Consider the following 13423-nt stretch of genomic DNA (forward strand, 5'->3'; position numbering starts at 1 on the left):
GTATAACCTGCGCTTCCTAAAAGGTTAACAATTACAATAAAAGATCTTTTTAGCCTTTGATTTATACATTTTATTTTGGATTATAGAGAGCAATGTTGTGATTGATAATAACTAGATGGTTTTCTAGTTCTTATAAATTACTTATCAGATCACCTTACTTAATTTGAAAATGAAACTTTTGTCCAGATTCAACAAAACCTTTCAACCGTGTGACTAAGTTATCCAATGACAAACTCATAAGAAAAACAACAACAGAAATCATTTTCTTAAAAGATGTTCTATTTAGTCGTGTTTATATGTTTTTCAAGTTTTTGAGATTATCTTTGCTTTAATTTGCGTTTGCGTACTCTCTAGTCTCTACGAATCTAGTTCATTTCTTCAAATTGGACTTTTTATAAAAGCACGGGGAATAACTTGTACTCCTCATCCTCCTCTCTTTGTAAATTAGTATTGGGAAACAAATAAAATTATATTTTTCTTTTATACGAAATTTCCTCTGTAGCTGTTAATGGTTATATACTATAGAACTACGATATGCGAGGACTCCGATATTTCTGTAAGATGATGATAGTTTTAAAGATTATCCGCAGTTTGTTTGGTTGAAAAAATGTTTAAATGAGTTTCTTATCATATTAAAATGTACATGAAGTTAGCAGACTTCGCATATTACTTTATAATTTAATTTGATATACTCTGATTTAAGAAAAGAAGCTAGACTAGTGCTTAATCTTTTGTATTTGGCTAGATACTAACAAGCCATGCTTACTATTTGAATTTAACTATAACCTTATTATTTCTTCTACTCTGCTTAATATTTTGTCAGATGTCTATGGGATTTTTTTTAAAATTAGTTTCGTTTAGAAACAAGACAAAAATAAAGAATCTAACTACTTTAGATATACAACAACAAAACAACAGTGTATATTATAACAACCTGTTCAGTAATAATTGTTAAGACATTCATTTATAGCAACTTGGCCACTCAAGTTAATTACTTGACAGGTATGAGGTATGGATCAAATTAATATTACCAACTATACCTTAAAGTGAAGGGACATAAGATATCAACTTAGTAGCTGACAGATTCATTTCTCATAAACTGTACCTCCAACTGTTAATCCATTTTGAAAGTTTAAAGAGGTAAGTAATCGTAAATTTTGAGATTAATTGGTTTAACAATTTGTGCATCAGAAGAAACTAACCAAACATTAGCTTGTTCGATGAAATTACCTTGTGAATGGTAAACCAAGTCGGCGTTTATACGTATATGAAAACAAGAACTCGATTGAAAAAAAGACTTGAATGGTTGGAGGCATCTTGAAATCTGATAATGTATTAAGTTAAATGGGAACAATAAAAGGAAATTTACATTTAATCTCTTCAATCATTCGAATTTGCTTAACAGATTTACATTATATTAAAACGTTAATGGAGGCAAATGAAAGAAGTCAAGAACCGACACCTTACTAGATCTGTCCTGCGTCCACGTAACTACTAGTAGCAGGCAAACTGTTTTGTAACGCTGGTAAAAACTATAGATTTTTAGAATCCATTTTTCATCCACCACATGTTACACATATGCCAAAAACCAATAAAATCAACACTTACTGTTTTATTTAAATAGTATAAACGCTCTTTAACAAAAAAAAAAAATAAGTAGTATAAAACGCCCAGAGTAACATTTAATGGTAGGGTTATATCCAGTGGTACTGGTTTGCTTGTTTTCATAGACGTTCACATAAACATTAGTATTTCGGAGACTGAAAGGGCAAGTTCACAACACAATTTCAATACTATTAATCTTGAATCAAACTGTGTATGTGTCTTTTTCATTGAAGAAATAGGACCCATCACAAAGACCATTGTCTGCTAAAACAAGAACAATCAATGTGTCATAACTAGTAACAGTATCATCAGATACATCACTGACAAATCTGAATTTTATTTTATTTTCAGTAAATAAAAATTATTATTTCCACACAAATAAAAATAAAACAAACGGTATAATCAATGAATAAATACTCATTACTCAAACGTGAAAAGAAGAGACAATCGAAGGGTTAAAAAGAACAAAACTAAAGAATTAAGGGCGAAAAAATAAATACAAATAACTTAAAAGGCCATAACGAGAACGGCCCAGGCGGTTGCAGCCGCTCCAAACCGCTACATTCGCAACACTCTTGTGCTCTCTGCTCCGCTCTGCATTAATATTTCGTATAAATAAAAAAACAAATATTAGCGAAAACTGAAATAAATGTTATATATATAATATATATGAATACATAAATGTTTGAAATGTCTCTAACAAATTTGTTGAACTAAACTAAAAATAACTATACCATTGTTGAACTAAATTAAATAATATAATATCCATTGTTGAACTAAATTAAAAAATTAATATACCATTGTTATTATCTAACTGTAGATTATATAAACAAAACAACACTTACGTTAATATATCACTACAATGTATAATACTCGAACTTTTTGGTTCTTGAATTTAGTCTAAAGCTAATGTACCTGATCGTCGGCGGATGCGGCTGGACCGGGAAGCTTGCGTCGGAGCTAGGGCCAGGAGCTTTCTGTCGGTGGTGCAGGTGGGCTGTCAAGTTCGGGTGCTGGGGCCGGTGCTTGATGCTTCTTCGTCTTCTTATGCTTTTTTGGAGCAGGAGCCGGTACATCAGCGGCCGGAGCGGCTACTGGAGCGGCTACCGGAGCCGGAGGAGTAATTGCTTCTGGTGCTGGAGCTGGTGGAGAGCTAACTGGAGCGGAAGCCTTTGGTGAAGGAGACGGAGGAGAGCTCTCGGGAACTGGAGTCGGCGGTGGAGTCGATACTACAGGAGCCGGAGATTTTGGTGCTTCCACTGGTGAGGAAGCCGGCGTTTAGCCACGGGAGAGGAGGGAGAAGTAGCGGCGGGAGGCTTGGCAGGGGAAGTAGTTGGAGCAGAAGGAGAGGCGGGAGATTTAGTAGGAGAGGAGGCAGGAGATTGGCCACCGACACCGGCGACGACAATGCAGAGCAATGCAACCGTTAAGAGGGAGTTACGTTCCCATTTGGGTTTTTTTTCAAGCTTTGATTAAAAAGAGAGAGAGCAGAATGTATGAATGAAGATTTTTAACCAATATAGGTTCAAAAAAAAAAAAAGATTTTTTAACCAATATTGTAGTGTTGTAGAAAGATAATTGTGTGTGTTTAATATATAGACAATGAGAAGAAATCTAGACCGTTGATTAAATGAATAGGTCACAGACAGATGTAGCCGTTGAGAACAGAACATGATATCTTGGATCAATTAATGTAGGGTTCAGTAGCTTTTCTTATTATTGTTTTTTCTTTCTTTGTTTTGATAAATAATATCTTTAAAAACATCTCTATTGTTTTCATCTGTTTGTTATTGCATAAATGAAGAAAACAAAAAAAAAGTTATTGCATAAATGTATGTGCAACTGGTAGCCAAATGAAGTGAGTACATTCTAGCTGAGATTAAAACTATGGATGCATTTTATTACTCCCTCTGTTTCTATAAGATCCATGTTTTAGATTTTTCACACTTATTAGAAAAACATAAAATTTTAGTTACCAATGCATTGTTTTTATTAATTAACAATCCCCCAAATTTTGAACCAATAAGATTTTAATAAATACAATTATATTTTTGGAAATATACAATTTTTCATTAATTAATGTCTTGAAAATGTAGAAAATGTATCTTTTTGAAACAAATTTTTTTTCTAAAACATGAATCTTTTAAAAACAGAGGGAGTAGTTTTCTTCTGTGAAAATATCATCACATATGCGATGATAAATTAACGAATTATAGTGTATATTATACCTGAGATTGAGTGCTAGATGCATTGGATAAGTATGGTGTGGGAAGATATGAGATTTATAGTTCAATGAATTTTAATGTACATTTTAGTTGAGATTAAAATTTAAAAATATATAGGTGCATTGAATTAGTATAATGTGGAAACACCATCACATGTGGGATTATTATAGTTGAATGAATTATAATGTCCATAAAAATATACAGTATATTGAAAATAAAAGGAAAAGAATCTTTGTTTGGAAGGATATAGAATGAAAGACAACTGGTTGATAGATTGATTGAATTTGGATTGGTGCCCACACGGATACATATCTACCTTATTAGCTGTAATTTGTAGATTTCCTGCGCAATCAACGAGACTCACTACTATAAAAACATTTTTAATTGTCTATCTTCTTCATTTTTCTGGTCGAAAATATTTCTTTCCTAACTTTTAAGTTTTCTTTGGCATTATTATTAAAATGTAACAGCTCACTATGAGTGCTATAACAACTAACATTTTCACTCACTCTTTTTCAAGAACTTTTTAAAAAATTCTCATCATCCACCATGACTAGTAGTACTCAATAGATCGGAACCAAGGCATACAGTAGTGGAAATAGAATCAAACCGCCGAACCAATGACGAAATGTATTGCTTATAAGTTAAGAATTCGAGTTCTTTCTTCTTCCCACTTTGTTCCATACGTGTTCCAATGACTCTAATTTGGAATATATTTTTTTTTGTCGGCTATCCATCTAGGCTAGATCAAGTGGTGATCAGTCGGTCGATCCTCCGTAGAGCATCTCCGTCTGACCGGATCTTATCTATATGGGAGAAGATATGGCCCTGTGCCCGTGTTTCTTTTGCCAATGCATCCGTCCGAGTGTTCCGGTTCCGAGGAATATGAGAAAGACTCACATCCTCAAAATCCTCTTGAAGTCTCTGGAAGATCTCGATCTCTGTCGCGAACATTGGCCAGTCCGTCGGGTTATTTGGAATATATTTTAAAAAGTATTCACAACGTTTTCTCTTTTTTCACAACGTTTTCTCTAATTTGTTTTCTCGGACTACAAAAAAACAAGACACGTTTCGGTCTTTTTGTTCTTAAGAGTAACGTTAACATTATTTATCTACAAGTGTTCCAAAACCTTTAACAAAAAAAAGACGTGTTCCAAAGTAAAAAAAGAAGATCGAAATAATTAGGAAGCGGCGTGTCGTGTCGGTGGTCGAGAAAACCCAAACGAGTGGTCGTTCGTAGACTTTTAAGACTTCGATAAATATAATTTCAGAATATAAAAAACTCATATAAAAACCCTATCAAAGTTTTTGTACGTATGCTTTTGTTTTCAAATACATAAACATCACAAGCAGGAAACCTCGGGGTGATGGATTGTATGTTTGTCGGTTAGCTTTTCTTCAACTCTTATGACAGATTGGTTGACAAATTTTGTAACTCAATCATTGTAAGTGCTAAGCGCGGCCACAACCGATCCGGTTGTTGAAAAAGCCGAGGAAACTTCCGGGTGATCTCTCCATGACGCGTTGATTTTCAGGGAAGGGTATAACCAAGACTTAACCGATCGAAACAACAAAGGAAACCGGTTCAACATTACGTATAGCTTCCAAATCTAACCCTTTTGGGATACTCTCAGTGAACTCCTTGTTAGCAGCTAGCAGAAGTCCTAGTAACACTACAAATCCGTTACTGCAGTCCCTCGAGCTAACAACATAAAACTGTACCTACGAAAAATGCTCGCAAATCATATATACCATAACACCAACATGCTCTGTGTAATAAATTTTCTATTTGGTAACATTTTAAATTTCTGTGTAATAAATATCATCACAAGTTATGTATATACCAGTGATATGTCAAGCGTAAGATAACGTCTCTAACTGTTTCTAAAGCGTCGAGGTCAGTAGAACCGTAGTTCTCTCCAAAATAGGCATTGCCAAAAGCCTGAAGATTCAGATGGACATTTGTGAGTTGTGTTTTCTCAGAAGAAAAACAAAGAATCGTACAGTGTCCTGAGTGTTACCTCCCAAGCTGAAGTCATTTCTTCATTAAAATCACTCCACCTTGCAGGTGTACATGAAGTTCTAATTGCAAAATCATACCCAAGTCTTCCCCTGTTTTAACAAAAAAAAGTAGAGATATTTGTTCAAGAAAGAGAGGAGGCTGGTAAACAAAGAAAAAGTCGGACGTTGAGAAATATCGAGAGAGAGATATCACCTTGAACATTGGATCCAGGTCCCATCAATATCAAAGCAGAAAAACTCACTATTAGCTTTGGAAGCTGTGTACAAGGCAATCTCTTTCTGCAGAATTAAAAGGGATAACATTGATTTTTACAGTGAAGGAAACGTTTAGGGCTGCTAGAGATTAAGCATCCAAGAGTATTTTACGTACATAGAGGTTTTCACTGTTCAGCATTAGTACTTTAATGGGTTTTCACCAAAGAAAACATGTATTGATATATCAAAACTGAATATGTAGCAAGATGTAAAAGGAAGCACATCATAAGGGCACTCACCCCTTTCATGCAATATATCAGGTGACTTTGGCTCCAAAACCAGTGCTTGAGTCAAATCTTCAACCGCCTATCACCAAAGAGTAGCTTAAGAGTGTGAACACTGAACAAGGAACGTTTCTGGATTTTAACCATAAAATGCAAGCATTAAACAGGCTTAATCACAGACATCAATCAGAGGCTTATTCAAATTACCGGATACTTATCAGAAAATATTCTTCATCAATTAATAAATATGCAGGGACGAACAGAGTCCCATAAAATACATTTGTTTACGCTTTTAGCTGTGATTAGAGAACAGAAGCAGAGAAGACTTGGAAAGCTCAGTAAATTCCCCAAGAGCAGCACGAGCCTGTGACCTGTCCCACTGTGGTAACAATTCTTGTCAAATACAAATAGCTTAGTAAAATCAGCTATAGCATTTTTTAAGCTGTCGTTGGAATGCATAAGCTGTCCCTCTTCCTATAATCGACAGAGTCCCCCTAACCGAACAGAACTTTCAGATAAAATGATCATGTAAATCAGAAACATTGATTTGGCTGCCAGATTTTTACATTCTCTTTTTCCTTGTACGCTGATCCATTAAGCAAGTCAAAACTACCACTAGAATCCAGATTTTAAGTTCTGTTTCTCTATTGTAGAGAGTCAGGAGTTCATCTAATTCAAGTAACTGCTTTAAAACTGATGTCTGCTCCAAAGCTCCAATTGAAGATCGTGAGGACAAAACCATATGTCGAGAATCGAGCACTGCTTAGCAAGGAGTGGAATCGAGAAGTCGGATCGCTTTGGACCAGTTCCATGAGCTTCAGTGCTTCGCCAACTCGACTCTCTCCGAATTTTGTCCAAAGGTTTTATACATGTATGGGCTGGGCCAGCCCACTTATTGTTCCTGTTTTTAAATGGGCTAATTCTGTTGTTAACTGTGTAATAAACCAATAAAACAAATTAGATCGGGCCAAAATGTTCTCGGCTCGGTTTTGGACTTAGGGGAATGAATGTGTTTAGTGTGATTTGTATTCAAATATAAAAATTTAATATATTTTAAAATTAAATGTTACTATATTTGTTATTTAAATTTTTTTTTTAATTTTTCGGACAATTATGTTATTACAATCAACAAAAATATACATATACGATTTTACAACCGACAATTATATCTGTCACACAAAAATTTAATTTATGTGTGACTGTATCATTGTCCTATAAGATCATTATGGTACTCTTTGAATCATGCTAAAATTTCTTATAACTCTTTTCACTATAACCTATATTATTTGCAACCTCAAACTAAAGACGATTTCACATTTTATAAGTATTTTTAATTTTAATTTTCTTGTAAATAAATTGTAAATTTATAAAAGTTGTTAGTGATTTTCTAGTGTTTTAGATTTTTATTTTTAAACTAATATCTCATTTTAGATGAAATCGGTTTTCTATTATCATAGTAAAATCTTCAATTCATTTACAATCATTTAAAACTTTGTTAGAAACCAAATCACTTTCACTTCAAATTCTATATCAACACTCCCTATAAGTCTTGTTAAAACAAGATTGGCAGTTAAAAGAGTTTTATTTAAATCTGAGTGTTAAACTCGTTGCTAATTCCTAAGTATGCATGTTCTAGTCATTTTTAGGTACAGAAACGTTGGCATGGAATTGAAAAACTGATAAATATCGTCGGAAATTCAACTATCTTCACACATAGAATTAACTCTGGACCATCAATCACGAACATCGCTATTACTGCATTTATATTGAGTACAACAAATAAGAACAAATTACGAGGTCGAGTAAAGCTGGACACAAGAGACCAAGACTTTTCGTTTAACACAAAGATAAGAACAACAACAAACTGATCAAATTCAGAATCCAAGAACAAACGACAACGATACGATATACTCACTTACCCAGCCAGACATATCACATCATACATTTAATTTCGCTAAACTTAATTAACATCTCCTCTCATCATCATACAGCAATGTCGTTGCGGATATGACGGAGTAGAACGGGAATAACAGAGTCCGGCGAGCTAAGCTGAGGAAGGTGACCATCTGAAGACATAACCTCGACGACAGATTCACATCCGAGATTTTTGTGAAGATACTCGGATACGGCGACCGGCACGGCTAAATCTTTAACGCTTTGGACGATGTGACAAGGGACAGAGACAAAAGGTAACAATTGTCTCATGTCGCTTTGGAAAATGGTCTGAGCCAGGGAAAGTGCTATGTCCGGACGCATGTTGAAGAGCGTTCTGCTGAATTCTTGAACGGCTACTGAGTCTAAGTCTCCACCTACCGCGAGTGGAGCGAAACCTAAGCACCACGCTTTGTAGTTGCTTCGCATCGCTTCAAAAAGTTGGTTTAGATCGTCTTGCTCGAACCCACCTTGGTAATCAGCATCGTTCACGTATCTAAAACGCACCAAAATAATCACACAAGGAAAAAAATTAACAAAAAAATTGTGTAACAGTAATTATTTTGAAAAATAGGATAATTCAGACAAGAGTTGGAACAGAGATGTACTTTTGTCTAAGTTATGTCCTAAAATGAGACATAAAAGCAAAAGATCTCAAAACATACCGTGGGGAAGCAGAAATCATGACAATTTTGGAGAAGAGGTCAGGTCGGTTAAGAGAAGCCAAGACACCAACCATGGCGGATAGAGAGTGACCAACAAAGATACAAGACTCGATTTGAAGATCCTCTAAAATTGCAATCAAATCAAAAGAGAAACCTTCGAGAGTTGAGTAACGTTCAAAGTCGAAATATTCAGGATTGGTCGTACCGGCTCCCATGTTGTCGTAGAGCACGATGCGGTAATCATCGACCAGATGTGGAACCAAGTGTTTCCACACTGACTGGTCCGTGCCAAACCCGTGACCTAATACGATCGTCCCTTGATTTCCTGAGCCAATCACCTTCACGTTGTGAGCTTCCTCCACCACACCCCCCATCTCTCTCTCTCTCTCTAGACGCAAGAAAATATTCTCTACCTTAAATAACTTCGTTTTGAAGCGTTTGCTATTTTATGTTTTCACACTATAATATATGATGATTGTTTCACTATTTTTTTTGTTGTTAAACATATTTTATGCGTGATAATCTTATCAGGTGATATAGTTTTATCTATGAAAAATAATAGTACTGTTCATTTAAAATAAAATATAAATTAATCGAACTTTAATTTTTTCATGTATAAAGACTGCAGTAAATGGTAACATCTATAAGCCACATATTTTTATTTTTCTGCTCAACTAACTTAACATAAAGATATAAACCTTTGTTTTTTTTTTGACAAAAGATATAAACCTTTGTTATCTTTGTTAAAACATACATCTATCAAAAGTATATGTGCAAACAGCAAATAGCACCACACAACATCCGAGAGTATATAATTCAGGAACCAAATGAATATATAACTATTAACTACAGTAAAATAACCGTTTAAAAATCAATATATATATAATATTATTTATAAAATAACCATTTAAATCAACATATATATATCATTTATATACCGAACAATGGCTATGTCAAGAACCAGAAATTGCATGGTTCTTGTTACGTGGAAGGCCAAGGTGAGCATGTGAGCACGTAATCACGTGGACCTCCTCATCTTTGTAAGTGTGTCGATATCTGTGAGAGGCTATTGGTTTATCTAAAATATTAATACGGAAGTACATTTAACAATGTCCCTTTAGTTTTCCACAAATATTACCACTCTATGCCACTACAATCAAAACATAGTAGTTTAATCATTTAGTTTCACCATTAAAAAAACGTGGCCTATTATTATTCTGTTTGGGCTTTCTTTTTGATTCACATGATCCACACTTCTAAACCAATTGATTGTAATATCTACAATACTAAACCCGCCCGATAGAAATATCTAAATTAAAAACTCAAAACCAATTAGTGCAAATTATTATTCATATTAAAACATATCTACACAAGTATACAAACATATTCTATTGTTTATGGTGGAAATAAATTTCACACTGAAGAAACATTTTTGATTGTTTTGTTTATGATGAACTTTTGGTTTTGTTTTAGATGGTTTATATTTTGGTTTGTTCCTGACCAAAAAAAAATTGGTTTGCAAAATAAACCGTAAACGAATCAAAATTTGGTTTGCTAATAATATCTAACCAAATTTAAACTGCTTCCTTCCATTCCACGAACCCATCTTAAACTTGTCTTAAATTTACTAAATTTTTTAATTAATGTACATTAATGACATTTAAAGCGATTTATAATTGATACTCACTCAAAGATTTTCCTAATACTACGCGATCATAATATTTTCACTCACAGATTTTTCTAATCCTACAGGAACAGAATAGAAATTATTTATTGTTCAACCGCTCGAATCAAATAACTAACAATACGAAAATCTATTTAAAAATCTTGACCATCAAATTCTCCTAAAATCTACGAATATTCCTTTTCCCTAATAGATAATAAATTAACACAATACGAAAATCTTTTTAAATATCTTGACCACCAAGTTCTCTTTTTCTCTACGAATATTCTTTTTCCCTAATAGATATTAAATAATAAATGTACATTTAATTACTTTTAAGATCTTATGCCTTTGATTGTGTTTTCAAATTATAACTACCAAAAATAAAATATCGAACAATTCTTAACCATTTTTTTCTGTTAGTTTCGCGGACAAAAATTTATAATGGATTTCACATATTAAAAAATTCTTTCCAAATATTAGCAAATTGGGCCTAATTTATATTTTGGGCTATCATAATATAATTTTCAAAAAAAATTGTTTGGTACATTTCCATTACTTTTTAGATTTTAAAAATCCTGTAATTAAAGTATAGAATATTTAAGCTTACATACACAAGTTATAATAAATTTTAATTTCAAAAAAATACACACAATAATATTTTCAAAAAAAATTAATTTTGGTAAATTTCCATTACTTTTTAAATTTAAAAAAATTCTGTATTTAAAAGTTTAGAATATATAAGCTTACACACACAAGTTATAATAAATTTGAATTTAAAAAAAACACACAATAATATATTAATTCTAAAAAATGGATATTTATATAAAATCATACTTTTTAATCAAACACTCAACAAACCAAACAAAATACACCAATATAAAAATTCAACAAATATAAAAGCCGCTAAATTTTTATTTACCATTTCATCTTTCCAAACATATACCCGTGCGGGCGCGCGGATCCAAAATCTAGTCATAATTTAAGGCCCATAGAGTTATTTAATTGGTATGACTTGGAAAACAAGAAACAAAAAGATGGCAACGTATGCTTTAAATAGAGGAATCATGTCATACTATTAAGATTTGGATTAGATACAGAAACTATGTTTTTAAAAGACTGAGAGAGTTTCAGACAGCTTTAGGTTGAATCTGTTCGAATCGAAATCCTCAAACATGAGCCTTCTAGCATCAGGTTTGTCGTAGATGGTGTATGCTAGGCCGTGAATAGCTTGTTGAACAGCGGTCGAGCCGGGTTTCTAAGTCTCCGGTTATGCTCATTACCGATAATGAACCTCCTCCGAGTAGATTATAAAGTTATGAAGACGTTTCTCCCGGAGATACCGACTGCAAACTTGTTCATTAACAAAAGCAGAGAGATATAACTCAAACTCATTGTTTCAACTCGTTAAGATTCAACTCTCAGCAATAAAAACTCCGTAACCGCAAGCTCAATCACGTACTGCCCCAGAAACCAAAGCCTCAGAGTGCCCCGGTTCTTCACGTGCCTCGCACGTGACCTGTCGCAAGACTGCGTGCTGAAACGCCAGATAGAGAAGCGCGTGTCGAAATGCCTCGCGGGATTATTCTCATCGCTTAAAGAATCAGAAGGGTCGAGGACTCGAGAGAGTGACCCAGCGCTTGTTTGACTTCGAGGCGATACTCGTGGATCCATGTTTTGTCTGCGTTGTTGAGGTTCAAAGGTGGGAGGCATGAGCTGAGTAAAGAAGAAGGCAATGGTTCCATGGATAAGGTGATGATTTTTACGAGATCCAGTTATAATTTGGGCCTGTAAAGCCCATTAAAAGCCTAACAATGCAGTGAGTCATAAGCTCTTTGTCTTTTTGTATCGGATTCTTGAGATTGAGCTTGCATTAATCTTTATTGAATTTTAACTTTTGTTTGAGCTGCACTAATATAATTAATGGCTTTGATTGGTAACATGTATTACATTTTATTTAGGTTGAATTAAGCATTTAAATCAAAAACTTTACCAATCATAAATTTGTTTTAAGATTTTGAAGTTGTGTTTGATTTATAATTGATTATTGTTGAGTTACAATTTTGAGTTATAGCCTTTATAAAAAAGATAACTCAAATCTTAAATCTAAATTAACAAAAATCTCATGTATTAAGATTTGTGTTAAAGAAAATTTTAGGTTTTCCAATTAACTACCCACATCTACCTTTTGAACATAAACAATTTTAATAATTTACAACACATAATACACGTAGCATGTATGTTTAGTGTATATCAATTAATACAATATATTTCTTTTTGAGAAAATAATACAATATATTTAAAAATTTAATATGGTCATATACTTTTTGGCCAAATTTTTTCTCTATATTATACCAAAAAGCTTTTCTAAAATCATATTTTCATTTTAATCAGTTAAAAAATTCTATAATTTTAGTTGTTAATTTTTTGGTGATTAAAAAGTTACGTAAATAAAATAATTGTATAAGTTCCACTTAAGTAGTCAATAAAATTTTCAAATAATGTTATTTTTTATATTGTTGGGTAATTAAAAATTTATGTACAAAACTTATTTGTATATATACGGATATATATCAACATCATTAATTAGTTTTAATTTATGTATTTTATTTTTAATTATTGACATCCTTTTCGTATCAACATCCTTGCAACGTGGCGTGATAGTAGCTAAATCGTATCAGACATTCAGACTAAAACTTTGCATTTTGCTAATATGATTAACATTTTTGGTTTTTTTTTTAAATCGTTATTAAATTTCTCAAGAATATTGTTGTTGAAAAGGCTTTGCTAATTTGTCATAAATAAATTATTGACAGTGCATGCGACCGTGCT

At 33.2% G+C, this 13423-nt stretch overlaps 2 protein-coding genes, 1 long non-coding RNA gene and 1 pseudogene across 6 annotated transcripts; 1 reads left to right on the plus strand and 3 right to left on the minus strand.

The window, feature by feature from the left end:
* Positions 1 to 2097: 2097 nt before the first annotated feature.
* LOC130511985 (lysine-rich arabinogalactan protein 18-like) lies at positions 2098 to 3077 on the minus strand (annotated as a pseudogene).
* A 1170-nt stretch (positions 3078 to 4247) lies between these two features.
* On the plus strand, positions 4248 to 4979 carry LOC108838653 (uncharacterized). The gene is made up of 2 exons (XR_001947553.2): positions 4248 to 4473; positions 4572 to 4979. It is a non-coding gene; the product is annotated as an uncharacterized LOC108838653 (long non-coding RNA).
* A 66-nt stretch (positions 4980 to 5045) lies between these two features.
* LOC130511506 (suppressor of RPS4-RLD 1-like) lies at positions 5046 to 7145 on the minus strand. Of its 3 annotated transcripts, none has more exons than XM_057008560.1 (6): positions 6610 to 7145; positions 6347 to 6413; positions 6046 to 6131; positions 5852 to 5942; positions 5675 to 5772; positions 5046 to 5552 (listed from the first exon to the last, which is right to left on the minus strand). In XM_057008560.1, exons 2-6 carry the CDS (start codon positions 6353 to 6355, stop codon positions 5504 to 5506), a joined length of 333 nt encoding a protein of 110 aa, XP_056864540.1. In that variant the 5' UTR covers positions 6356 to 6413; positions 6610 to 7145; the 3' UTR covers positions 5046 to 5503. The 3 variants fall into 3 exon arrangements, with proteins under 3 accessions (XP_056864540.1, XP_056864539.1, XP_056864541.1); XM_057008559.1 differs by having other exon boundaries at positions 6539 to 7145; XM_057008561.1 differs by having other exon boundaries at positions 5046 to 5383; positions 6347 to 7145.
* A 923-nt stretch (positions 7146 to 8068) lies between these two features.
* Positions 8069 to 9370, minus strand: LOC108829465 (probable esterase KAI2). 2 transcript variants are annotated; one of them, XM_057007838.1, is made up of 3 exons: positions 9134 to 9370; positions 8929 to 9052; positions 8069 to 8759 (listed from the first exon to the last, which is right to left on the minus strand). In XM_057007838.1, exons 1-3 carry the CDS (start codon positions 9300 to 9302, stop codon positions 8315 to 8317), a joined length of 738 nt encoding a protein of 245 aa, XP_056863818.1. In that variant the 5' UTR covers positions 9303 to 9370; the 3' UTR covers positions 8069 to 8314. The 2 variants fall into 2 exon arrangements, with proteins under 2 accessions (XP_056863818.1, XP_056863817.1); XM_057007837.1 differs by having other exon boundaries at positions 8929 to 9363.
* Positions 9371 to 13423: the final 4053 nt, after the last annotated feature.

The sequence above is a fragment of the Raphanus sativus genome, chromosome 4 (assembly GCF_000801105.2).
Source record: "Raphanus sativus cultivar WK10039 chromosome 4, ASM80110v3, whole genome shotgun sequence".
Classification (NCBI taxonomy): domain Eukaryota; kingdom Viridiplantae; phylum Streptophyta; class Magnoliopsida; order Brassicales; family Brassicaceae; genus Raphanus; species Raphanus sativus.